This window comes from Centrocercus urophasianus, unplaced genomic scaffold, assembly GCF_019232065.1.
Source record: "Centrocercus urophasianus isolate 14NV4802_14NV808 unplaced genomic scaffold, USGS_Curo_1.0 seq_24, whole genome shotgun sequence".
In the NCBI taxonomy this organism is placed as follows: domain Eukaryota; kingdom Metazoa; phylum Chordata; class Aves; order Galliformes; family Phasianidae; genus Centrocercus; species Centrocercus urophasianus.
The window spans coordinates 12,048,897-12,076,108 of NW_024884800.1; the positions used below are offsets into that span (position 1 = coordinate 12,048,897).

At 40.6% G+C, this 27,212-nt stretch overlaps 1 protein-coding gene across 2 annotated transcripts in view; it reads left to right on the forward strand.

The window, feature by feature from the left end:
• Positions 1-24,733, forward strand: part of LOC122163595 (ubiquitin carboxyl-terminal hydrolase 12-like) — a 28,061-nt gene extending 3,328 nt beyond the window's left edge. Inside the window, exons 2-9 of one of the 2 annotated variants that reach the window (XM_042824924.1) lie at positions 6,865-6,945; positions 11,636-11,709; positions 12,653-12,879; positions 13,909-13,985; positions 14,855-14,938; positions 15,589-15,786; positions 17,618-17,696; positions 22,410-24,733. In XM_042824924.1, coding sequence (XP_042680858.1) covers positions 6,920-6,945; positions 11,636-11,709; positions 12,653-12,879; positions 13,909-13,985; positions 14,855-14,938; positions 15,589-15,786; positions 17,618-17,696; positions 22,410-22,511 — 867 coding nt within the window. In that variant the 5' untranslated portion in view covers positions 6,865-6,919 and the 3' untranslated portion in view covers positions 22,512-24,733. Of the gene's footprint in view, positions 1-6,864; positions 6,946-11,495; positions 11,710-12,652; positions 12,880-13,908; positions 13,986-14,854; positions 14,939-15,588; positions 15,787-17,617; positions 17,697-22,409 lie in introns of both variants that reach the window. The other variant, XM_042824923.1, reaches the window with a different exon arrangement.
• Positions 24,734-27,212: the final 2,479 nt, after the last annotated feature.

The window sequence follows — 27,212 nt, forward strand, 5'->3', positions numbered from 1 at the left end:
CCAGCAGTGCTTCTTTATCGACTTGTTAAACAGAAGCTCGTATTTGCGCTCAGCGCTCAGCTTGAGAATGACCTGCTTTATTTTAGGGAAGACAGGATGCGTAACCTTTTGCACAGCAGTTAGTAGGTCGCTTCACGCAAGGTTTTCTGCCAGTGCTCTAGTTCAGTGCTGTGTACAGTGGGCAATCATGGATGTGGTCTCTGGATCCTGGTCTTGCAGCCAGGTGGGCACACAGCCTGTGTCTAACAGCACACGTGGGTTGCGTGCTGGCTTCCCTCCGGTGACTTGTAAGGTGTTGTGCAGCAATCCTGAGCTACCACATATATGAGTTTTTCTGAAATGCCTGTTTTCATCTTGGATTGTTTATAAACATAAAGGTATCGTGCTTTCACTGTCCTTAGGAAATGAGAGAATATAGTTCTTGCATCACTGAGTATTGAGGAAACTATTGGGCAGAGTATTCCTTGGTGCTAGTTATTATAGTAGAGGACGTGTACTACAAGAGCTATTACAACTTGAAAAGGTGTAACGATCCTGGAAAAGATTCCAAAATAGCAGAGTGTCAGTAGATCGAGAAGCTCTTTATAGAATCTTCATTATTTTGATCTTTAACCAGAATTTGGAACAAATGCTTTTAAGACATGGACTACATCTTTATGTTTATGTTTATGTTTACACCAGTTAATATCGTGCTTCCCTTCCTGTTAACAAGTAGGTGGTTTTCAGGGTTTGCTCTTACAGGTGCCAGTTCAGGAGATTGCTAGTCAGGTGCCCCTTTACAAAGGGCTGTGCTGTAGATCATCACGTTTTGATTCTTGGGTTGTACTTTACCTTCTGAGCTCTTTTGCTAGAAATCTCTGAGAGGAGCCCTGTGGAGCTCTTTGCAGGCGGGTGTGTGGCTGTGAGCATTGAGTTGAGCTCAGACGTGGTGGCTAAGAAGGGGGAAATGGATTGCTTGCAGTGCCACGTTACAGAAGTCAAGGCTCTAGGATGTAGATTCTGTACTTCCTACCCTGAATCTAGCATCCTTTCCTTATGCTCTTTTAACTGGTACCTGCTTTATCTGTTTAAATGTAATGAGCGTGAAATGACAAATTTCACCAGTGTGTGACTTGCTGTACCTTAGTAAGTGAGGCACAGATCCTGTGAACCTTGCAAGGCCAGCTCCTGATGGAATAAATGTGTGGAAAACAATTCACAAAGCACTATGATTTATTTAAAAACGCTTTAATTAAAACTGGACATAAGGTTTGGAACACTTGGTAGCAGCAAGTTTGTTCTGAAACACAGCGTTTTGTAATTTTATGATGTTCTCCACAGCCCTGGCTGTAACCAGCATGCATGGTAAGCTTTGCCTCCTTCCTGCCCCCTCCAAAGCCTTTGCTGTGTGCGCTGTGTGCACTGTGTGCAGACTGAGAACACTGTGTAGTCTTTCAGGGTGGAGTTTGGGGAAGTGACACTTGCACCTGCTCCTTTTGAGATTAGCAGTTTGCTTTGCCACACATTAGGGACCTCAGTAAGATTTGTGTTCTGTAGTGTGATCCAGGGTACTGAAATCTCCCCCTTCCCTTTTTTGCCTTTGCTGAAGAGAAATGCCTTTTGCAGGCAGCTGTGTGCTGTGCACCCAGTGGGAGCCAGTAGGTTCCAGTCCAGAGGCTGAGTTAGCCTGCTGCAGAGCCTGAGCTGGTGCCCCACAGCAGGCTGCTCTGCCAGCTGGTCCGTGTACCTGTGAGAGTTCAGACGTGTAACCTATGCTGCAGTGCCTTAATTACTTCATCTGAGCCAAACGATACTAATTGCAGTGGGAAAGGGATGAAAGGTTTGTATAAAAAGCATGTAATGTTGGAATTAGGTTTTTTGCACTGAGCTGAAGAAAGTAGTAAGAAATTGGTATTAGAAGGCTGTATGTTCTATAGATAATAGGTAGCAGTGTTTTAAATCAGATGTTTTTCTCTGGCTCACTGAAAGCGATTAATCTTGTGAATCTCTTCTGCCTATCCACTTCATGTTTTTATGCTATTATTTTATTTGTTTTATAGCTCTTCTTCCCAAGCAGCCGGTACAGCGTTGACCTAATTATTTTTGACAAGAGCTCTGAATAGCAGCAAAGACACTGGCCCAGCACTGTGCTAATTTTGATGCTTTTCTTTACCAAAGCTGTGGCAGTGGCTGCTTTGTGCTCAGGAGCTGTGCAGCATGCCTGTCGGGATAGCACAGCACTGCTTTGGTGACCTGTATCATTACCTTCTGAGCTGCAGGAAGCATGTGCTTATGGGTGGAGGCATGAGCCTTGTTAGTTCCCAATCAGAAGTTTGACCTGTCACATAGTTTGTTCTTCAGCAATAATTCATTTATTTGTAGCTGAGTTGTGCAGAGGATTTGACTGAATTTTAGTCTTAAAGAAATAAATAAATTCATAGTACTGAAAAGGAGAAAGCTGTAAGTTGAGGCACAAGCTGTGTGGGTGCTGGACATGTGGATTTCCTCCTCATGCTGACCACAGCTAATGTTCTGTACTGTGCTACTGTGTTTAATCGCTGCCAGCTGTTGGGTGATGGCTGTGGAAGAGCTCCCAAGCTCCAGGCCTCCTTACCAGCTCTGCCTGACACCATTTGTGTCTGTGGCAGCAGAGGGATACAGGAATACAGGGGTCCATCAGGGATTTTTCCCTTGCGTACTGCATTCGACTGGAAATAAAGACTTCTTTGCTGAACAAAAAGCAGTTTGCAGCATCAAATTGGGGGACTTGATAGATCTCTGTTTTGTGGGGATATTCAGATAGAACCAGAACTGTGCTGTAGGATCTCTTTGTTTCTGGTAACTTGCGCAGCCAGCTATTCCAGGTAAGTGGTTTTGAAGCTGCTCTTTGCGTATCTCTTTTTTGTTTTACCAAATTCAGCAAAACCTCAGACAGCTTCTTTGTGTTCTTTGGGTAAGCACGAGTTCCACTCAATCCTATCTTCCCTGTACCTTCAGCATATCTAATACTGGAATGTCTTCATTGAGCTGCTATAAAAATTGAAGAAAAACTGGAATGTTAACAACTCCCCACACTGTGATCTTAAAACTTGGTTGATGGGATTTTTTGAACGAGCGCTCTTTGTCTTCTCTGCTGGACATCACCAAACAGGGTTCTTGGAAAGCTCCCCCCTGCCTCCCCCCCTTTTTTTTTCTTTTAAGATCCATATGCATGTGGATATCCATATACAAAGTGGAAGTACTGCAGAAACGGGAAAGGATATTTTATTGTCTTCATGCTTTTGGGGTTTCTTGGCTGTTGTTAGCAGTACTTACTGTTCTGAGCTGCTAAAATGTGATAGCTCCGGGGGCCAGGCAGCTTTCCCTTCTGCTGTTTGACAGATAGTGCCAGAACTGTGCAAACCTACTGGGCTCAGCTTGTTCTGGATTCAGAATCAGTTCTGCTGGTGGTGATGAAAACAGAATAGGGGATACTTGAAGAAGTGCGGCTGAGCTCTGAGACATCATTTTAAGAAACAGTAATTTCTAGAAAACTACAGATCTTGATTACACGTTGCTGAAACTTCAGTTGTCACTTCCACCACCAATATGGAAGTGTTAAATTCCCACGTCTGAGAGTCTACAAGCTTCAGTAAAGCAGTACTGCCACTTGAGTTAAGCTAGGGCGATGTTCTTCCTGTCAGATAGTTATCTGCTCCCTAAATTTGTGTTTTCCTGCTTACAGAGCTAGTGTGTACCTACAGCTTTATCATCCCTTCCTGAGCTGGAGTGGCAGAGCAGTTCCTTCCTCCAGAGAGCATTTTGATGGCCTCCTGCACGTCTGGGGATGTAAACCAGGGGGTTTTATAGGAGGCAGTTATTTACCTTATGCTAGCAATGAGAAGTCAATTCTAATCTCATACATTAAACTTTACATTTAGCTGTATTCTGTTGTGCATTATTTGCTTAGCCTTTATATGCCAAGGAAATTTGATTGTTATCTGTTAGTGATTTCTTTCTTGACATTTTTATTGCTCCCACAATGTCTATCATAGCTTGGCAAAGCAGTATTGATTTTTCTCTGGCTTAAATGCTTTAAAGGCTGTAAGATGCAGAACAGTTCCTCTGTGGCTGCCAGATGAATTGCATCTCTCTCGATTCTTCAAATAACCAAATGTGAAGCCTCACGCTTCAGATGCTTCCCCCTTTGGTTAGATTTCATTTCTAGATGAGAAATGGGTCTTTTTTATTTCCAAAGTTATGAAGCGTGCGTTGTTTCCTATGAGCAGGTATTTGTGTGATCTGTAGCAGAAGTATTATCCTGATGGAAAAATATTTTAGCGAGGGTGGGAAAATGTGTGTAACACCTTTCAGTCTGAAAACAAAGCTGCTTATCTGGCTTCCTTACAGCAGGACATGGCTCATCAAGTCAAGCCACCAGTTGGTTCCCTTGCTATGTAGAAATATAATTGCATAGACTGCAGGTTGTGAGCTGCTGCACTTTGACAGCACTTCTGCTGCCTTACTCACAGCTGTGCCGTGTGGCTCCATCCTGAAACATGAGCAAGCCCATTCACCTTGCCACTCTACAGTGCTTTTTTCTCCATATTTGTTGCCTTGTTGAGCGTAGTTCTACTGGGAGTTTACTCCCATTCTACCTCACAATTAATTTGAGTCTTGTCTTGGTTTGCATGAGTTTGGTATGTAATATAAAATGCTCCTTAACAAGAGAGATCAGAAACATTGCAGCTGAATGCTTGGTTACCTTGGATTCTGTGGCTGATTAACTGAGGTATTTAACTATTAACAGTGGATAGCAAGTCTTAGGTTTTGTTTTACAAGTAGTTTGTTTTTTGGAGGGGGACACAGTGGAGGAAGAAAGAGGTAGGTGGGAGCTGGGAGTGGGTGGAGAGAAACAAATGAGAGGAGTTGCTTGATCTGGCCCTGATGCCTCAAAATGTTTTTCTATAATTGCTGCTTGCAAAGAGCCTTGCCGTAAATCTATCAGCACCTGTCTTTTTGTGGGGATTTACGGTACTTCAATTTGAGTCTTGTTTTTCTTCTTCACATGTCTGTGTGTGTGTGTGTGTGTGTGTGTGTAATTCCCTGTAAGTCTGATGCAGGAGGTCTGACTACAGAGTTTCCATTCCTCCTCTTAAACTGTATTGCTTCTTAGTTTCTTTGATTTTTATTTTTATTTTTAAACTTCCTAGTTCTGTCTGTATTGTCTTCAATGGTCTCTACAGACCCTGCTTGCCTGATGCTTGTATTAATAGCAGAATGTTAGTTGAATTGATTGAAATACCAGTTTAAAAATGTTACTAGCTTCAGGGATTGCTATTTTCTGAGGAGTCTGTGTTTAAGCTGTAGGACATCTTGCATGTGCAATAGAGTCTGCTGCTGGTTGCAGACAGTTATGGGTGTCATTCAGGGCAGAAGTTGAGAATCCAGTGTGCTTGGATTTCTCTACTCTACGATGGTAAGTCCTCAGAGAGCTGTGCAGTGCAGCACAAGGCAGCAGAGGGCTATTGGGAGATGCTCGAGAAATGTTAGAGGATGGCATGGGGTGGTATGAGGAAGGCACCAAACCCCTAGTGGGAGCTCAGCTGCACGGTAGTGGTGGACTAAAAACATGGGGAAATGGGATGAGATCCATCAACTGCTTTGAATTTGAAATGGACAACTTAAAATTCAAACCAGAATATTGGCATGCTTTAGTTCCTGTTCTGTGCAGTGACCAAGACCCTATATGGTATGTCGTGGTGTTTTTTGGTCCTATACAAAATGGAAAGTTCTGTCCTCATTATACTGATGGAGACTCGAGGATATATCTGGAAATGCCCTATAAGCTCCAGCTTCCTTAATTGAAAGTGAGCCAATCCAAAGCGCTGCCGAGTGAGCAGAGTTTGAGGAATGCCTCGTAAAATTCTTCCTTCCATTCTTTTCTCCCCATTGTGCTCCACCTGTCTGTCCATAGTGCTTCCCAGAAAAGAGGCTTATAAGTTGGTAGTATTTCTAATGTAAATTGTAAGTGAATGTAAGGTTCAGAAAGAATTTTTGAGTAATGATGCAAATAACCAACAGCACGCTTCACTTCAAAAGCTGCAACTACATAGAAAGATGTAATGAATTTCTTACAAGTGTGCAAAGCGCACTGAGATACATCTAGGAAAGGGAATTTGGTGAAAAATCCCTGTCTGAGTTATCCAGACACACCAACCATGACTTGCCCACAAGTAGGGTGGCAGCAGAAGTCTCTGTGATCACACAGCACCTGGTGGCTGCAGGGATTGTGTGGCCATGATTTGCCTACAGCTTCACAGTTGATAATTACTACAGTGGAAGTTAAGTGTTACACAGATTTTTTTCCCTATAGATTCAACAGGGGAATTCTGTTTGATTTGTCTTGAGGATGCAGTCCACCTCACCAGAAGAGATGTTTTTTTTTTTTTTTTTTTTTTCAGGGAATCTGTAGCCTGCATGTTTCCTGTCCTCTAGGTTTAGGGTTCTGTGTGTGTGTGTTACAAGTTGCTTTATTTGTATCAGTGTGTATACTTGACTAAATGTAAATTGTCGTTCTAGGTCACTGAATAATCTGAAATCTTAAATGAGAACAATTTTTCTGCTGTTCATTTTCAATTAGAATCAAACACAGGAATCCCTTCTGTTAGATGAGACAGTGCTCTGTGCAGTCCTGCCTGATGAAGCACAATTTTCTAAGTGGAAGTGTGGTGCCTTTTACCATAAATAAGAGACATCACGTTGATTTTGTTTTTGAGAACATGGGAAAGTCAAGATGTTATTTCTTGATGGAACAAGCTCATATTCCTAGCTTCATTGCTCCTGTGGTGGTAGTAATGAATTTGGGGAGATTTTTTCCCCCTCTAACATATTGTTTCTTTGCAGGGCGCCAATGCCTCAGCTTTGGAGAAAGAGATTGGTCCTGAACAGTTCCCTGTGAATGAGCATTACTTTGGCTTGGTCAATGTAAGTGTATATTCTATACTTTAAATGCTGTTTTTTTTTGGTGTTTTTTGTTTGTTTGTTTTTAAATTCATATTGTAATCTTGGATTTAAAAGGATTCTCTATTAGACATAAGGAGAGACTGCACAGACCCCACATCTTGCAGTGTGAGTGTGCAGTGTTGATAACTAAGGTATGCATTTTGCCTTACTAAAAATATTTATTTTCTGTGCCTGTAAGTATTGATTAGTGAGAGAATTCTTCCTATTTGGCTACATTTCTAACTATAAGACTTCAGTATTTGGCTGGAAAGGACACTGAATAATGAAGTCTGCATGCTGTTTGTATTCTCTTCATGTAGAGGAGCTACGGTGTTACATTGATACACACTGTAGCTCCATATGGGATCCTTGAGGTTTTTAAATGAGAATGTTACTTTCCTAAAAACATGGTGCTGTATGGTGTTCAGGGAAACTCTTCTAAGGAAGTAATCAGGAGAGGAATGATGATAACCTGGCCAGTAATTTTACTAAATGTACGAATGCTCTTCTTTCTTTCTCTTTTGCTTGGCAGCCTGGAATGAGTCCTTCTAAAAAGCTCTGCTTTTGTATTGGTCAGCTGGCATTCATCTGACTTGGTTAGGATACATTAGACAGTAAGGATTGTCTGCCTACATTAACTATGGGGATAACTGGTGTTGGTCTTTCTGGTACCTCCAGAGGAAAAAGACAGCTGTTGTGCCAACGTGTAGGAAGTTCTCTTGTATCACATATGAGGTGAAAATGTGGTGTGGTGAAAACACAGCAAGTATGCTTGTGTTTACTGCTCGTATAGGTATGTCTCATTGAAAGCTTCAGACGCACCAAGTAAGGCTACAAAGTGTAATTTGTTGCAGCTCATCAGAAACTCATTTAATTGACTTCTGTGTGGGCCTCTAGCAGTTTGGTCTCAGACAACAAGCCATCTAAGCCCACTGAGTTATACTTCTTAAGTATGGTGTTAATGGCCATTCCAAAGCTTCTGAGGTTTGCACCATAATGAGAAAAATGGAAGGCATCTCCAATTGTAGCATAAATAGCAGAGTGATGAATAGTGTGAGGAGAGAAAACAGCATTCTAAAAATAACTGGAGTTATTATACCCACATTCATTCTCTTCTCACAAGGACAAAATATGACTAATACTGTTGTGCTTTATTTCTTGCAGCCAGTTTCTTGGGGATCATCGTTTTCATGCTGTTGTTTTGGAGAGCTTTTTCCTAAGCTATTTATAGTTCTTTTATGGCTTGAAATTAAATGCAGCCCTTCAACGAGTGCGGTTTCATAACATCAATATCAGTACTAGTAAATATATAGCTGCATTGCAAATAGAATCAGATGTTGAATTTATAGATGATGAAGGCTTAAAGAAAAAAACTTGACTAGGTTTCTCTCTGGGTCAGTGAACAGATCCAGCTTGCCTGCAGTCAGGCAGATGCTACCACCACTGCAGTGTGTATGAGGAGAGGTCTGACTGCTGCTTCTGACACTGACAGCCCACTGAGATGCATTTTGTGTAGTGGTGAACTGGAGTGCAAGAGGGGTGGAACAACCTCCGTTTTCATTTTTGAAAGCTTATTGTCTTAAAATGAGCCTTCAATTTTTTTGTTTTTGCATTGAAGGTGTAAAATTATGTATGTTCATATAATGTTAGGTAACGTAGACTCTAAATGCAGCCAATTTTAAGAAAAAAGTATTTAAGGATGACAAAAATATTAAAAAAGCAACTGTTGTACCTGCTTTTCCTTTGTATTTTAGGTCATGTTAGACTTCTTTCCACACAGACCGCGTGTTTGATCTGTGCACATAACTTGACTTCAGGAGTGGAAATGTTCAGCAGCCCACTGAGAGCTGCCATGCCAGCTTGGTCTGTGACTTTCTGTGGAAGACAAATGGTTACAGCTCTCTTCTTTTTTTTTTTTTTCCTAAGCAAATCATGGACATGACTGGAAAGATATGACTGCATCATTCTAAACACAGACCTATTTAAGTTAGAATTGTAACACTGCTGCACAATTCTGTAATCTATTCTAAAGCATAATGTATTTTTTGAAAGCTGTATTTAAATACAGGGAAGGACAGATCAATAATTGAGTTGTTCAGAAGTTTTCCAACACTCCAAATCGCTCAAAGGTGGAAGAATTTTGCTCTAGCACTTCAGAAATCAGAATTTCTGAAATAAAATGCATTGGATTTTCTTTTCGTGAAGTACTTGGCTTCAGTGAAACCTAAAACACAAGCATACAGAATGTACAGGATATTCGGGCTGGATAATAGGAAGAGTTTCTTCTTGGAAAGTGGTGCTGCACTGACACAGGCTGCCCAGGGAGGGGAGGGGGGGGTCACTGTCCCCAGAGGTGATCAAGCAAAGGGTCAGAGTGGCACTGAGGGATGTGGTTAGTGGGCATGTGGGGATGGGCTGTTGGTTGGACTTGGTCATCTGAAGAAAAGTGCTTCCATGTTGTGTTGTTATGTAAAAGTGCTGGTAAACAAAGCAGGCTGAAATACTCTTTGCAAGGAGGTTTTTAAAACCTATAGCATACCATTCAGTGAGTTTTTTCACCACACAGCTTTGGCTGCTGCAAAGCATTAGCGCCTTACTGTCAGGAATTTTTACAGCTGCTTGGATTGAATTTTATCTGTGTAACTCTTCCATGTAGTTTAATAGTTTTTCTCCATGGGGCAGCATCAAAGCAATACGTAAAACAACTTCACTTCATGCACTTTGGCAGTCCTGAAATTTCAGTAGCTACGTGCTTTGTGAACTTCTTGACCTAAGGTGCATCATGACCTCCCAGTTATTAAGATGGACGATTTCTAATTTCTTCTGTCTCTTCATTTTCTGGGATTACTGTAGGCCAATTTATTACTGCTTGCAGATGAAGTATCCAGGTGAAGTAGTTAGTAAGACTTTTGATAGCTCTCATGCCTGTTTTGTATTGTATCCAGATTTAATTTTGTTTTGGTTTAGTTCTTTTAGGTCACTCATTAAGGATTCTGTGATTCTAATTCATGTTAGAGTTGAACGGGAGGTTTAAAGGCCATCAGTCCCAACTCCCCTGCAGTGAGCAGGGACACCTACAGCTCCATCAGGTGCTCAGAGCTCAGTGCAGCCTGAACCATGGGTGTCTCCAGGGATGGGGCACCAGCACCTCTCTGAGCAACCTGTGCCAGTGCCTCACCACCCTCACTGTTTGAACAACTTTTTCCTTATGTCCAGTCTAAATCTCCCCTCTTTTAGTTTGAAACCATTTCCCCTTGTCCTATCACAACAGACCCTGCTAAAGAGTCTGTCCCCTTCTTTTCCTGTCGCTCCCCTTTAGATACTGAAAAGAGATACTGAATTAGGGTCTATCCTACCTAATTCACGTTTGTTCAGATTGTATTTTTGTTTTCCTTCTGTCATTGAGAGTTTTAACTTCTGTTCTGTTGTTTGTGGGTGGTATAAATTAATATTAATGTATGTATAATGATGGAACCTTGTGAGCAGGATGAGTTAAAGCTGTTAGTTTTCTGTTTCATTCAGCAAACTTGTGATCATTTTGGTACATTGATTACACCAAATTCTGGTGAATAGTAGTGGTTGTATTTATTCCATAGTTGACTTTGTATGCTTGTTTTTTTTATCCAAATACTTTCCCCTTGAGCCGCAGAATCTTCCTGCCAGAATATCTGGAGACTGACAAACATAAAATATTTGCTTCACTTTTATGAAGAGACAGCATTGTAAAATATAGTTGCAAAGAAATAACTCAAAAAATGCTGCATCTCTTCTAGATGATATGCTTCTGTCTCAGTGGTTGGAGCATTTCTCCTTGTTAAGCAATGTGGAACGCTGCCTCTGGAAGTCATTACTGCTGTCCTCCTTTCTCTAAAGTGACACAGCCTTACAGCCTTGAGATATGGCAGATGTAAACCAGCTGCTCTTTGGATTTGCCTGCATCATGTACTTCTTGTAATAGTTTATTGTGAACAGGAAATACTTAACATATACCTTAGCTAACTACCTCTGAACAGTAATCTGCGTATTATAAACCTGTGTTTGTGGCACAGGCAAATTGAAAATAGGAATGCATTGAGCTCTAGTTACTGTTATGCAGTTCAGATGCAGCAATGCTGTCTTATCCTTTCTCCATTTGCTTTGTCCCTCTGTTCTACTGTATCACTGGTACTTCTTCACATCAGTGAGAGAGGAATCTCCCCTATCCAGGATTGACAACATGTTGTCTCTGCAAGTGTTAATTTTGCAATGAGCCCACGATTGGCTTTTTTTCAGTGCCTTCCTTATATTAAAAAAATTTGTGCCTAGTATCACTGTGACTGTTTTCTTCTTCATTTTATTGCAGCTTCCAGTTGTAATGGAAGGGTGAGTCTCCCAGACGGTGTCTCTTAGTATTACCCCAATAAATGACCCCTGACAGACAACTTTTCCATTTTCAGTATGTGGCATTCCTGTTGAGCAACCGTTCTCTTTTATTACCTTTTAACAGACCTAATATGAAAATGTTTGTTTTCCTTTTGTTCTGTTTTAACCAGTTCGGCAATACCTGCTACTGCAACTCAGTCTTGCAGGCACTTTATTTTTGTCGTCCATTTCGGGAAAAAGTTCTGGCATACAAAGTGCAGCCTCGAAAGAAGGAAAGCCTCCTGACATGCCTCTCTGATCTCTTCAACAGTATTGCTACCCAAAAGAAGAAGGTGGGAGTCATCCCACCCAAGAAATTTATTTCCCGATTGAGGAAAGAAAACGGTAAATGAATGCATGAAGCCTTTATGTAGGTTGAAGCATTGAATTGCTAAGTGTATAAAAATGTAAATACAGTTTCTTTTTTAAATGAGTCCAAACTGTCAGGTCCTAGCAGATTTCTGGAACGCTCTTGAACTCCAGTTTGTGGTATGAATTTCATCATCTCTGTAACACAGGAAGAGAGATTATATCAGAATTAGCTCTGTCATGAAAGGATTAACCTACATATCTTTGTTTCTGTACTTGCATAGACCAAGCGAAGAGGGTGTAGACGAGTCTCAGTACTCCACTTGTATACCTGATGGTGTCGTGGTCCGTAGATGCCTGCCACAAGTGGTTGCTACAGTTTGTAGAACAGCTAAACACACCTCACAGGGTTGGGCAGTCAGTCTGTGGGAGCTCTCAGCCTGCTGCCTTACTTTTGTGGTGGGATAAATTTGTTACGAGGAGAACTACTGATTATTTCCCAGTTCCAATTTGTGAGGGAAAATTCTGTATGTTGATTTATCATCTCTGAGCTTGAAAGGATAAAATTGTAAAGTATTTTTGCCCCTTAATGCTGGACTTAATGAACTAATGGCCCAAGGCAGCCCATCAGTATTTCTTTATTTTCTTCCCCATAGGAAAGCAAAAACAACATGACAAATAAACGTGGCTTTTATCTGTTCTAAGAAACACCCAAACTAAGTTTCTTTCCTGTTATTTTTCAGCTTATTTACCAGTTTCTTGCAACCTGGGGAATAGGTGTGGGTAACCTAACCTCCATTGCTAGGATAACAAAGTTCTCTAAAGTTCCTTAAAAACTTTTGGAAGTGTAACCTTAAGTGGGATCCTATAGTAAGGTAGAGAAGGATAGAGGGTACACACTGATCTCTAAAAGCATAGGAGTTTGATATTATGAATTATCTGTATTGTTTTTCATTCTCCATGTTCTCTTCCTTTTCAGAATTGTTTGATAATTACATGCAGCAGGATGCACATGAATTCCTAAACTACCTACTTAACACTATTGCTGACTTGCTACAAGAAGAGAAAAAGCAGGAGAAGCAGAATGGCAAACTCCAGAATGGCAGCATTGAAAGTGAAGAAGGAGACAAGACTGATCTGACGTGGGTCCATGAAATCTTCCAAGGAACACTAACCAATGAAACCAGATGTCTTAACTGTGAGGCTGTACGTTTAAAACAAAACAAAATCTCCTACATTTTTCACAAGTTCTGGATCATTTTCCCTAATACTAAGCACGCTTTTTCATTTATTAGGATAGATGAAATTGCACTCTCTCTATTAAAATATGGAACATAGCCTATTTTATGCTGTATCACCTCTATGTTCAAACCAAAACTCGCTAAGGTATGTTTCTCAGAAAAAGCGTAGTGTTTTTTTATTCTTCCTCCCTGTTTTTATCAAGGCAGTCTGTACCTGGCTGATATGAACTGCTTTTTTGTCTTCACGTTATTTCTTGTGTCAGTGATTGATAGTTTATGTTGTGTTTTTACATGAGAATTGCTCACTATTCATTTAACTCTGGGATTAACTGAGTGTAATGGTTATGCTTCATGGTGCTGGTCCATAGCCATTCTGTTTGAGAGTAAAAGAAGTGCCAGGAAGTCTGGAATTAGAAGAACCTCACCACCTTTGGAGCAGGAGTTTGTGCTTAGCAATGAGCTGTATCTGATTTAATATTTCAAAACAATGAGAACTCAAATGGGGAGAGGAAAAAAAAAAAAAAAGAGAAGCAATTAAATTTGAAATGCCTTCTCTTGGCATTTTAAATCTAAAATTATGTCTAGACAGTGAATAGAAGTTCTGAATGGCATAAATATGATTTTCTCAAGTATTTTGAAGTGAAATGTGCCTGTGCCACAGATGGAAGGATGGTTTTCCTAACCACTAATGCTTCTTGGGATTTAATTGAAAATCCAGCTGACAGTTCCTGCATTTCCTATAAGTATTTACTGTTATACTCTGAAATGCTGAAGAAAGCTTTATCTCAGTACAAAGGGTGGAGTGTATGGTTAAAGCTTCCCCAGCTCTTCACTTTTAATTCACTTCAAGAGAGAGCCTGACTATGTGTGTATGTATGTATTTTCTCAAATCAGAATGGTCTGTTTGCATTGAGGACACGGCATCATTACAGAAATGGTTATAAGAAGTCTGCAAGATCCTGAACTGTTATTAAATGTTTCTCTTTTTTTCAAGGTTAGTAGCAAAGATGAGGACTTTCTGGATCTATCGGTTGATGTGGAACAAAATACATCAATTACACACTGTCTGAGGTAAATGAATGGAAAAAAGTAACCTGCTTTTGGTCAGAGGGGAAAGTGTGGTGTTATTGTTCTGATGTGCAACAGCTGAAGGCTTTCAGCTTGTGGTATTGCATCTTTATCATTGGAACTACTGGTTTCTTAGTGGCTAGTGGTAGTAAAGGAGTGTACTGATGTCTTAGTGGTATTTAAGATTGGGTTTCACTTTCTTTTACAGGGATTTTAATTTGTTAATTAATATAGTCAGTTTACAAAACTAAATGTGGTATGTTTGGATTCATAGAATGTTTTCATTTAATATTATTAGCATATTTTAGTTGCCTGGTCCTATTTTTAGTGATCAGGTGTACTTTTTACTTTTTGCTGATAGCAGTTTCCTGCATGGAGTTGGCTGCCAAATCCATGGCTTATCAGCTGCTAGGATACAGCAAGTTGTGTATAGCAGCTGGCTTTTTAATAGCCAAAAAGGGGTTTATAATTACTGGGAGCCAAAAGATAACCCACTTTTGCTAGTCAGTAGCTAACGACCATAGGCTTGGACATTTGATGTCTGCCACCAAATAGAATGCGGAGAGGCTGTTTCTGGAATCAGAACACAGTTGCTTTATTGCTGTTTATAACCTGTCTCGTTTGAGTCCTACCTGGAAAGTTAATACCTGAGACCATCCTTTCAGATCTTACCAGCTGAGCATTGGTACTACAACCAAATTCTGGGACAGATACACCTGAGATGTGTTTGGGAGATACAACTGATGTGAATAAGAAGAATTTTGTCCTTTGATTTGTGCTTGGTTTTTCCGTATTATTAGTAGTAAGTTTTAAATGGTTGCTCTGACTGAATGTCCCTGCCTATCTGATTTTTCTTTCACTTTTGTTTTCAGAGGGTTTAGTAATACTGAAACTCTGTGCAGTGAATATAAGTACTATTGTGAGCAGTGCCGCAGTAAACAGGAAGCACAGAAGAGGTAAGGTTAAAATATTCAGGCTCAAGTAAATGCTCTTTTAAAATGGGCAGCTGTTAGAAAATCTGCCCTGTGAAACTGATAAAAAGAAAGTGTAAGACTGTTTAACTGTGTTTGGTAGGGAAAGGAAAAAGGATGAGTGGAGAGATCTGGTAACTTTGTGGCAACCTTATCAGAGAGAAATGGAGAGATTAATTCTGTGTTCCTCCCAGAAGAGCTTGTATCTGGTATTTCTAGACATTTGTGTTTTCCCCAGTTAGCATTAATCAGCTCAAAGCCACTGAAAGCTATCCAGTCTGCCTCCGCCACGAATACTGTGTGCAAAAATCTTTTCACACTTCATGCTTGGTAGCAGCCAGAGCACCCAGATGGATTTATTCCATCCATTTCTTCTCACTGATATGCTGAAAAAAATGATATTTTCGACACTGACAGTTGTCCTGCATTCAGATGTCAGTTGTGTAGTTAATCTTTTGGAGGAAATGTTGCCTGTTCTCACCAGAATACATATTGAGAAAAGGAGCGTTTTTAAATCTTCGTCAACATTCTAGATGTATTTTAAGAGACCTTTTTGTTACTGAAACTTGTTTAGAATAAAGCTTTATTTTAGATGATCTGCTAATACCTTTGTTTAACTTATCTCTGTGGTTCAGAATGAGAGTGAAAAAGTTGCCCATGATTCTAGCTCTGCACTTAAAAAGGTTCAAATACATGGACCAGCTGCATCGATACACCAAACTCTCCTACCGTGTCGTCTTTCCCTTGGAGCTCCGGCTTTTCAACACGTCAGGAGATGCTACAAATCCTGACAGAATGTATGACCTTGTGGCTGTAGTTGTTCACTGTGGCAGGTATGTCATTTTGGTGCCTTCTGAACTTCAAATGTATTGTCTTGACATTTAAAACGAGTCTGTCATCCATACGCCATTTTGTAATGGTATTGAAGCAGGTGAAGCAGTTGTCTGAAAGTATGTAGTTATTTTACTTTTTTTTTTTTCTTCACTGTTTTAAATTTTACTTTCAGAACACGTGCTCTAAACCTTGCTTAGTTATCAGCTCTCAGATATGCTGGCAGTTCAGACAAACCACTTCTGCCAGCTTCAGAAAAGTAAAAGAAACAACAAGAATCCACCAGCTTTCCAGGGAAGCTAAAGTGAAATTAACAAGTACTGGACAACACTTATTAACATAGCAGTAATTTACAGATCCCGTGTTGCTATTTGCAGGGCTGGAAGGTTTGTGTTTTTTAGAAGCTGGTGCCACCATGTGGAATCAACAGTGTACTGCTGATTTATTATTTTTTTTTTTTTCTTTCTAATTTACTCCGTTAAATTTTTATAGTTGTGGTGTTTTCCTCCTTTTAACAACAGAACTTAAAAAGTAATCACTTTTAGGAAAAAACAGAGTCGTGGAATTGAATAAATAAATGATTAACTTCTGAAAATGTGAGTTCTAAATAAGTTACTACAGCACACAAATGTTTAAAACATCTGTGAGGAGTAAAACAGTACAGATTTAGTACAGTGAAACTATAATTCTAGGGGATTTATCTTGTGGTAGAAGTGTGCTTTTTAAAAAATATTTTAAGATCTCTTCCTGTTTCTCATATTCTGTAGATTTTTAATTTCTGTGTCTATAATTACCAGTACTAATTAATAGTCATTTATTTATATTGCTAGAACATATTTAGATGGATGAAGTGAATTTGTTTTTTTATTAAACCTGTTGTTTTATGTTGGACTTTTAAGGTGTTCCATAACTCTTTGGGTTTTAATTCTCAAGGAGTTTACTGAAGGCTTAGGACACAATATATTTTTGAAATATTGGAATTTTCACCACTTGTTTTAAATATTTGGCCTTTTGATTTGATTTTCATGTAATCACTCTAAACAAAAGTTTATTTCTGTGACAGGTATTGTGTTGAAGGTAAACCAGCAATTTTCTTTTGGCTGAAGCCAAAACTGCTTTATGTAGATCCTTAGCAAAAAGTAAAGTTGGGAAAAAAAAAAAAGTATTTTTGTCTGCTGTGTCCTTGAATTGTTCTTTCAGAGTTTGAGTTTAGATTGATGGCAGATTCTTACCCCAATCTGACAGGCTTTTAGGACAGTTCATTTACTCTGTAGATGCTTCTCCCTTTGATTTAGGTCATTTTGTTGTCCCTTTCCTTCAAGGTAAGGATTCAGGATATAGGAAATAGAATTGGATTGGGTGGGAAGCTGCCCTTGAAAGCTCTGAGTAGCAGTTGCAGGAAGCCCATCTGCAATCAGCCAGCTGCTAAGCCACACTAGGAAACCAAAAACATCTGTGTAAATTAAGCATTTCAGGCAAAGGCTTGTAAGCACTTTTTGAGTGGTCAGAATACCCAGTGGTGGTGAATGTGACAAAACAGTGATCAAAAAAACTGCCTTTTGGTTTTCTTTAAACATATCAATGGCTATCTGAAATATTTACAAAATTGTGTATTACAAATAAACTTTATTTGACAGGTGGCAAAGATGGAAATTTTAATTCAAGTAACTTGGGAAGATGTAGGGATTAGTGTTATGGGTACGAGTAGACAACACTGAAAGTTGGAAGATCCACCTCTGCCAGTAATAGCTGGGGTCATGTGGGCAAACAGCAAACCTGCCTCCATAGGCAGAGTGATAAGTGTTTGATCCTTCTCTTTTCTTTCTGTGGCAGTGGTCCAAATCGCGGCCATTATATCACCATTGTGAAGAGCCATGGCTTTTGGTTGCTGTTTGATGATGACATTGTAGAGGTAGGTATGCTTTTACATACTGAAAACAAGTGTAGACAGCATCATTCTTCAGCTTTGTGAAGGGCCTGTTTTTGTGTCTGGGATTAGCTTTTGTACCTGTGAAATGATTTCTGCAAAACCAGTGCATGGAGTAATTCTGGACACTTCAGAAGTAAACTTCAGTGGTCTTGACCTTAGTGCTCGTATTTTGGGTTCTTACTCACTGCTAATTTGTTTTCCCATAGTTGCATTTAATTACTTACTATCACCTTTCTTTTCTGTAGACATTTTCCCCCAACAAACCTAGGTGTAGAAAGCATTAAGAAAATAGTTTTGGGGAGGCTGAAGTAAGGCCTGAGATGTTTGCACTGCTGGTGATGATGCTTAAAGTCTGATCAAGCAAGTTTTTCCTTATTTTTTTTATTAATATACCTGTTGAATATTCACGTCTGTATGTTTCACCTGATATTAATTAAATTTGAATAAAAATTGAATAGCAGAGGTACTGCCATAGAACTGCTTTGTGTAAAGACAGAAGTGTATTGTTTGCTTCTAAGATCTCATGCTCAGGGTTGAGGTGTGACGTTAAGTCTTGGAACAGGTACAGCAAGATCCTTGTTTGGGCTGAAGTGATGATGGTGTACTTGTACTTTCTTTCTGTAGGTAGCTTCGAGCATCAGGGATGACTTACTTCCTGGTGATTTGTAAAGCTTTTATGACTATGAATAATTATCTCTCTTCTATTAGTATATTCTGTGGGTCATTTTATTCTGTCATGGCAGAAGTATGTACCTGTCAGCTCGTTTTGAAAATAGTGTTAACTTTATTATTTTTAAATGCAAATATTCACTGTCTTTTTCATCCAGGAGATAAACTTGACATTTTAAAAGCAATGTAGAATAACTACCTAGTTATTTTATATTTGTTTTCTATTAGTCACATCTATGTTGCATTTTAGCTATTAGGTCAGATCAGAATTTCTGTTACCCACAAACATCATTGGCACTTCCACAGACGTGCCAAACAGAGCTTTTAAGTGTATGCTGTCTGTTACTGGATAATGAGCTTGAGGAGCTGTCGCAAGCTAGAAGGTAGTTCTTTCTCCTGGAAAGATGTTTTTTTTGTGTGTGTTTTGCATGGTTGATTTTTCATAATCTTGATTAGGATTAGGAACGTGGCCCTGTAGCCCTCCATGTGTCCCAGCTGCAGAGCTGGGAGTTTGATTCCTGTTCCTGCTGGAAGGCTGTCCCTGGCTGCAGTTTAAGGTGCTGCTTGTTTTTTGTGATGCTGAGCATTTGCTTTTTGTTCCCATGGAGGGCGTGAGACATTGCATGTGAGTTTTACATGCAGGCTGTTGGAGGTCATTGAAGCTTTTCTGTTGAGCAGTTCTGTTGAGCTGCTCCTTGACCTGCTTTGCAGAGTGTAGCACAGGCATTCCTACTGGGTTTGTCTCCCTTCATTATCCATCATGCCTGCTCCTACCTCCTACAAGTACAGTAAAGGTGAAGCTTACCTTTCAGCTCCCTGTGTTTATGATGCACCTCTTTCCTTTTGTAGAAGCTTTCTACAGAGGACACCTAAATTTCTGGACATTTAGCAACCAAGAAGAATGAGGTGATGCAGACTGATGCTACAGGCTTCTGGAAGAAATAGCTGCAGTTTTGCTCATCTGTTCTTGCTCTCCCCAATTAGTCATCAGCTCTTGAGGATTAGTTCCTTACTAGGACTGTAGGCTATTCACTGAAAAAGCAAAGTAAAGCTGGAACTACTTTTGTCAGTTCCATCTGCTGCCTAAAGAGATTTAAATATGTGCTCCAAGCTTGACCAAGTGCTGTTTTCAAGCTGCTTGTGATCGTCCTTACAGTGACACCGTAGAAATGCATTATGCTGTATGACATTAAGAGGTGGTCTTCAGAAATGGAGTGGTGAAATGCCCCTAATGTTCGAATCCTGGAGGGGTTTCTGTTTTCAGAGCTCCCACAGGAGCCTCCTACTCTTCAGAGACTCTCGAAACATGAAAGCAGACTTTTTTTAAGCTTTGGAGACTTAACATTTTTAGTGAGCACTGGCTGCATAACAAGGCGGGTGTTCATCAGCAGGCGCCAGAAGATGAAGTCAAGGTTCTTTGTACCTGTGTACAAATATTGCAACTGAAAGAGAAGGCAGGAGAGAGCCTTTTCCCCTTTAATCTGATTTAGATGATTTATTGCATTTCTGATAAGTGAAAGGAATTAATAGCTCCGAAGGATCAATTGGAAGTAGTTTATTCTTATTACCCACCAAATGTCATGAGCGGTGAAGTCACATTTATTTATCTGTTTGAGTTTAGTTGGAAGGACAATTCAATTCAATTGGAGGCAGATGAGAATCACAGATACTGCAGCATATGTGGAAGGAATGGCATGAAATTCAAGAGGCAGGTCAGCCCAAATGAAATCCTGCTCCAAGCAAAATGAATTGAGGAGCCTAAGTAAATGATCTCTGACAAGTTTGGTACGTTGTCATTGGGCGACTAAGTGATACATCACAGTGATGATATTTATTGGAAACAGTGGGAAAAGGGTCCATTCACGAGTTCTCCAAAATCAGAAAAGGGCAAGAATGATTGTACATCTCCTAAATATTTGTTCAGAGACTTGCATGATTCAGTTGAATGCTGTGAATGATATGCAAGACAGATTTGGTCTGAGGAACTGAAAGAAGTGTCTGGAAATGAGCAAAGGCTATTGAAGCTGTGCTAATGGAGAAAAAGATGTCTTAAAGCCAGGTGAGGCTACAGAGCCCTTAAGGTAGTTGAGAAATCATCAACCAGTTGTTGCTGTAAAACTCCAACTGGGTAAAACCTTGCGGTCCCCAATGCACGTGGCCAACTAAGGATGCGAAGAAGAAAGTCTATATGATCCTCTTTAATTTCCACTGCTTTCTGTGAATAGTGGAATTATAAAAAGAAGTCGATTTTGTCGTGATAGACTAAAAATACCTGTGGGATGAATTAGTCTGTGTAAATTAATGGAGTTGCATTTAGAAGGAGTAGTAGTAGAAATAGATTTGATTGCATGACAAGTTAGTTGAAAATAGAGCATGTTTGAGTTGTCAGCTAAATATATCACAAGGACTGAAAAAATGTTCTTTTGCTTTTTTAAAAAATTAAAACGTATCTAGCAGTTTGCAGTAGGTATTATGCTAATAAACTGTGTGAAAATGCAAAAGTCCTGTGCTGGATTTCAGCTGCTCTGAAGTCCTCAAAGAGGAGATAAAACATTTTTTTTTCTTTTTCTTTTTTTTCCCCCCAGCGAATATTTTTGTTGAACAAAACTATGCAAGGGAGAACTTTCTGCGCTCAGTCTTGCAGCTGATACATGCTCTGGAAACTTGCTATGTTTTTCTCATGCGCAGTGCTTCAGAAAGGCTGGGAAAAGGATGACCTAAGCTTGTGGGTTTTTGGCAGTGCCATGTAAAGAAACCAACGCTTTTGTGTTTGCTGGTGGTGCAGAAGCCCGTTCAGTGAGCAGCATGGCAGCACGCTGCCAAATAGATTGTGGAGCTGAGGAGGCTCCTGGATGCAGTCATGGCGTGGTCCCTTTCTCTTAGGTAAACTAAGTGCAGGTTGGTTTCTGCTGCTCCCTTTCATGATCAATGCAGACTTGTTCAACCCAGAGACACTCGTACTCTGTCTGCTTCCTTGCTTCCCCTGTTTTAGTCCTCAAGGAATAAAGCTGGTTTCCTTGTTTGCTGGTTGGTTTTCTTTTGGTTTGTTTCTTCAAACATTTAGACTGTTCTCACCTTGCCTTCCACAAGTTCAGGCTACTGCAGCCCCTCGTCTTTGAATATGAAGTCCAAAAGCACTGAAACACAGTGGAGTGCTGAGCAACCCATATTGCTGGGGGTGTTTTGTTTCAGTGCTTCAGTGTGCACTTGTTCTCCACTGCCTGCAGACCAAGTTTGGTAATATGAAGCCAGTCGTTCTCAGGAGCTGATTCAAGACAGTAGAAATTGCATCTTTGAAAGCCCTTTAAAGTATATCACAACTTTATTTAAATGCAGGCCATTGAATTCTATGAACATAGCAAGTCAGTTATTTCTCCTGAGGCACAAGTCTTGCGATAGCATTGCAGCAGGCTTTGTAGCAGCAAACCCCAAGGAAGGAAAGCTCTCCTAAGACCAGAAAGCAGATGTGATCCACAGGTTTCATGGTACAGTCAGCCAGCAGCACTTGCAGGACTTCTGTTGCCTGTAAGAGAGTCACAAGAATTTAAAAATCTGCAATTGCTTTAGCAGAGTGTTAAGTCTGCTCAAGAAGGGCCTTATGTACTCCCAGCTGCACAACGACTTTCTTTGCTGATCAGGGAATTGTTTTTTTTCATTTACATTACAAGTCTATGGTGAGGAAGGGTAACTCCAGCCTAAATGAAAAGGCAAATAAAAATGTTGTGTAACCTTTAAGTATATGGTTTTGTTGTTCCCTTTTTTATAGTCCAGCTTAAGAGTGTACCACTTCAGGGGTTTCTTATCTCATGTTGATTTCCTTCTTTTCAGTCATTGATAAGTTGGTAAGCTGAGAAAAAGTTGTGTTGTATTCATTTTGTTGTATCCAATAATACAGAAATTCATTGTATTCATACACTGTGGCTTTCCAGCATCAAAAAAAGAACTGGAAAATAATGCTTTGTTTGTGAAGAGATACGTAAAGTGGTGTTTTGACTGAGACTAACTTTACCTCTCATTAATTTCCAGAAAATCGATGCTCAAGCAATTGAAGAGTTCTACGGGCTGACATCAGACATCTCCAAGAACTCAGAATCTGGATATATCCTCTTCTACCAGTCAAGAGACTAAAACAAAAGATGTGTGTATAAATAAAAGGGATCAAGACATGTCAAAATGGAACACGTTTGTGACAGCAGAAGCAGTTCCTCGTTGTTGCTGAAGGACCAGGACAGATCCAGCAGGGTGAACAGAGGTTTCTCTCTGCTGTTTCTCAGAGGATTAGTGCTGACTGCCATAACAAGAGCTTTTGCTCCAGTTTTCTTTCTGGGCTTTTTTTTATGTGCTATCTTCCAAAATCTGTGTTACCTCTACTTGAAACCTGGCTGCTTATTTGTTTGTGGACTGAAGAAGAGTTTTAAAAGTAGCACTGTAGAATTTTTACCATTTAACATTGGCCCGAGGCTACACCTTGGTTTCTATCATCGTCATTTTTCTGTATTTTAGCAGAATGATTTCAATATTCAGTGTCAGCTGAAGGCATATTTTAGGATATGCACAGCAGCTGGTTGCTGGATATTTTTGGTGACTCAGACTTGAGAAGCAGAACAAAGCTAAGACATATTGGAAATGTCAAGTTTGTAATTTAAAAAAAAAAAAGAGCAAACAGACAAACTGACTGCAGCAGTGTAAATTCCCATCATGCATTATCTTGGTTTTAGGTAACACTAACACCACTGCTTCTTTTTTTATTTTATTTTTATTTTTACTGTTCTGTTTCTTCTTTGAAGGCACGGGACATTATCCACATTCAGCCCAATGTTGGTTTTTGTTTCTAAGCAGATCTTTTGACTCAGATCCACATTGCTGCACGTTTAGGGGAGCAGCAAATCAGTTACATTTTGAAGAATGTCTGGCGACCAGTTGCTGTAGAAAGCATTTCTTGGAATTACTGCATAAACCAAAAGTGCCCTCTTTTTGAAACAGGGATCTGTTCAACATTTCATTCAATGCGTAGTAAACTGATGCAACTAGCATTTTGAATCTATGCTAATACTCTGAAATAGTGCTAATTGGGAAGGGTTAACCAAGGGAAACATTATTTACTAAACTAATCCAGTTGTTCTTAGTCTTCAAGACAATGAACGTGTAAGAAGGAGAACAAACCAACCAACCCAGACATTACCTTGCTGAGTGCTCCTCATCTGTTGGTAAGGTTTGTACCAAGCTGGGAATCATAACCCATCCCCACTCCCCCCCCAAAAAAAGCTTCTGATTGTCTTACCTCTATAGGCCTTGCTTAACAGGGGAAACTGTTAGTCTTCTGAAGACTGAAATTAAGTAATTATTCATTACATGTGTATATATATTATAATCTCAAGGATAACAAGAAAGAAAAGACTTATGGGAGTTTGTAAGAAATATCTGAAAATGAGAAGGAGTTTCATTTTTCGAAAGTCCTGTTACTGTGCCAAAGCTTCTTGCAGCTGGCTCTGAACTACCGGTGGAAATGGGTGTTTCTTCATCTTGGTAGATAACACAGGAGCTGTTGTCCGTGTGGCCGTTCCCTGCACCGCCGCTCATCGTGTGTTCCACTGCTGTTGTTGTTCCTGAGGATGTGTAACTTATGCAATTGTGTGGTTTGTACAGGATCTGAGATATGTACCAAAATCTTGTCCTCAGGAAAACAGCACCTCACAAACACCGTCTTGTGTCGGGTGCATGTTTGTGTTTCCCTTACCGTGACCAGAATCATACCATTAATTGTTAATTTCCCTTCCGAATGCAAATTACTCGTAACCGTTGTATTCCAGCTGAGTACAGGTTCCATTCTCATGGCACATCTCCTTCTTCAGAGGATAAGTGTGGACATCTTTTAAATTATTTTTTACTCTACGGAGTACATATTCAGTAACAGTGAACCTCCTTATCATCTTGTCCTGTTGTGTGAAAATTGTTCCTGGCTAAGAGTGCTCTCCCCTTCTTCTCACACGAGCTGTGAGTCCCCTCCTGGTGGCACTACCAGAAGCCTGTCATCAGTAAGTCTTGCAAAAAACAGTAAAAAAACAAAAACAGCACTGAGTTTAAAGTAATCTAAACAGTAAATACAAAAATCAGTGTAGTACACTAGACATGTATTTTGTATATCTGGTGGTACATTTTTACAAATACTTGATCGAGAGATAATATGGAAAGATATATACTATAGATTAAAAGCTGTTAAAAGTGCACTTTTGCTACAGATTTATAAGGAAACTAAAAGGAATTAAATTGGAAGAGAACAGTGTGATGTTACTTCTGTATAATAAATGACCCCACCTGTCTCCAATAAAGGTCATGTATGATCAAACACACATGACACAGATGCTTTTCCTTGAATTGCAACCCAAGGCAGAAACAAAAGTAATTGCTTAGTCACTCTCTCCTTAGCTTCTCTCTCTGCTGGCAGGCTGGCTTATCCTGGCCGCTGTGTTTTCATGCATGAAACCTCTGTGGAAGCAGTTTCAAGTAAGAGAAAGGAATAATTCAGCATTTTAGGTTACAACTGCTGTGCTGGTAAACCAAAGAGAGGTTACCCAGAGCCGCCTCCCAACAGCCATCCTGCTGCTATTTCCTACTGTGTTTTTCATCACCTGTAGTAACTCTGCCGTTGCCTTTCCCTCTGATTTCTCTTTTCCTTCTCCGTCCTCCATCCCTTGCTATTGGACTCCATAAGACTTTGTTCCAGATCAGTCAGATAGTATTTGCAGCAGAGACATTTTCAAAGCAAAAATAGTACTGCATGCTCAGAGCTGCTCCGGTTCATCGCAGGACAGGTCTTTCTGTGTCATTCACTTCTACGTGGGGAAAACTTGATTAAAGGTTGCTGCTTTGAATGGGAATTTGTGGCACTGAGAGTTCAGTAGAGGCAGGTAAGATTTGAAAGTGACACTGCTCAGCAAAAGCACATTTCAGGATTCTGTCTGGTCCTTGTCCTGCTGGGTCACACATTAGAAATAAATAAACAGGGCTATTTTTTTTTTACTCTTGTGAATGTGAGCTTGATTTCCAGTGACTTTAGAAAGCTTTGCCCAGAATTGGTTTTATTTGAGGATAGCCAGCCAAAACCCGAGAGTGATGTGAGTTCAGCTCTGAGCAGTAAAGGCAGGATTGATACTGGAGCGCTGGTTCTTGCCCATCACTGATGAATAGTTGGGTTTGTCCTCTGGCTGCAGGCCTCCCCCAGAACATCGCGTTGGAGTGCAGGCAGAACCATCCCATGCCTGTTGCCACCACTGATAAGCAGCAGCAGAACAAATTGTGCCTGGCTTTGCTGTTCTGCTTCCAGGTCAGCATATCCAGCTGTGTGCTTGGGGAGAGGTTCTGCCCTAAAGACTTCAGGAGCAGAGACTGTCTGTGAATTGGTGCTTGTGCTTGGCATGTTCGAGTTACCGGCAGGAGCTTTTGAAGTCACCATGCCAGCTCTGTTTAGGATATGTTTAAAACAAATCGTATTTGATTGGTACAAGAAAGAAAATAGACTAACAAAAGCCCCGAGACAAATAAAACCTTCCCATTGTAGTCCTCAGCATTCATCAAAAGGAAACAATCCCCTGAAACGTAATTAATTTGCAATATGTAGAGTCCTGCTAGCATTTGCTGTTGTTGCACTCATTAACCTTCCTGCATCCCTCCCCCCGGTGCCATCAGGCCTCGCTGCAGCCAGCCTGCATTGCCTGTCCTGAAAGCAGAGGCCGAATCATAGAATCGTTTGGGTTGAAAGGGACCTTTAAAGGCCATCACTCTGACTCCTCTGCAACCAACAGGGATGTGTACAACTCGATCAGATGGCTCAGAGTCCAGCCCAAAAGGAGGTCAGATGCCTACAAGTGATAAATCAGAGTACAAAACATTAACAGTGAAGCAGTGTTGGAGCGAATAGCACTTAAATCCTCTTTTTTTCTTCTGAAGAAAAGAAGAACGCACTTTGCAGAAGGAGACAATTCTGTCCTTTCTGCCATCTGGCTGTTGGCTTTAACCAAGTTGTCTTTGTGTGTTTGGAGGGGATGTGCTTGAGGTCTGTCACACGTGGAACTGCTCTTGTGTCAAAGCAGATGCAAACGGCCCCAGTCTCAGGTGAGCATTGCACTGCCAGCAGCTGTGTGAGTTGGGTTTGTAGCAGCAGTAGGTTTATCTTCTAGCACCAACCATTCAGCTCCTGCACAAACAGGCAGCAGCCCGCAAGCAGTGCCTGCTTGCCCTGGCACACAAGTGCAATTCTTTCTGCATCACAGGAAGCCATCTGTGCACCCCAGTGAGGTGAGGAGCAGCACTGACTCCTGGGTGCCCCATGCTGTGCTGGTGGTTGGTGTCACCTCAGTGCTGGTGCAGGGACAGACTGCACTGTAGGTCCCACTTGGCTGATGTCTCCTTTTGTCTGTACCAAGATTAGTCAAAGCCTTAAAATATCAGATCCCAACAGGTATTACTCCAGATACATTGGCCCTAATTAATTGAGGGCAGAGTCTGTTGATGCCACACTACTGAGAAGTGTCCTCTCCACGTGAATCCAGCTGTAGGCAGCAGGGGCATGGATTGCACCGAGATTTGTGTATGAGCTCAGTCCCTGCTGGTGTTTCTTAGGGATTCCCAAGGCTTCAGGGCCTGCAGGGGAAGGAGGAGCTCCTGGACTTCAGCCTGCAGCCAGCGCAGACCTCATGGTGCTCCTGAGCACCGGAGCGTGGCCAGGATGAGAGCAAGGTCACGGCTGGAGACATTGCTTCTCTCTGACACAAAGGCAAGTAGCAAGCAGTCTTCAGTAGGAGCTGAGTAACTTTATCAGTAATTAAGTGT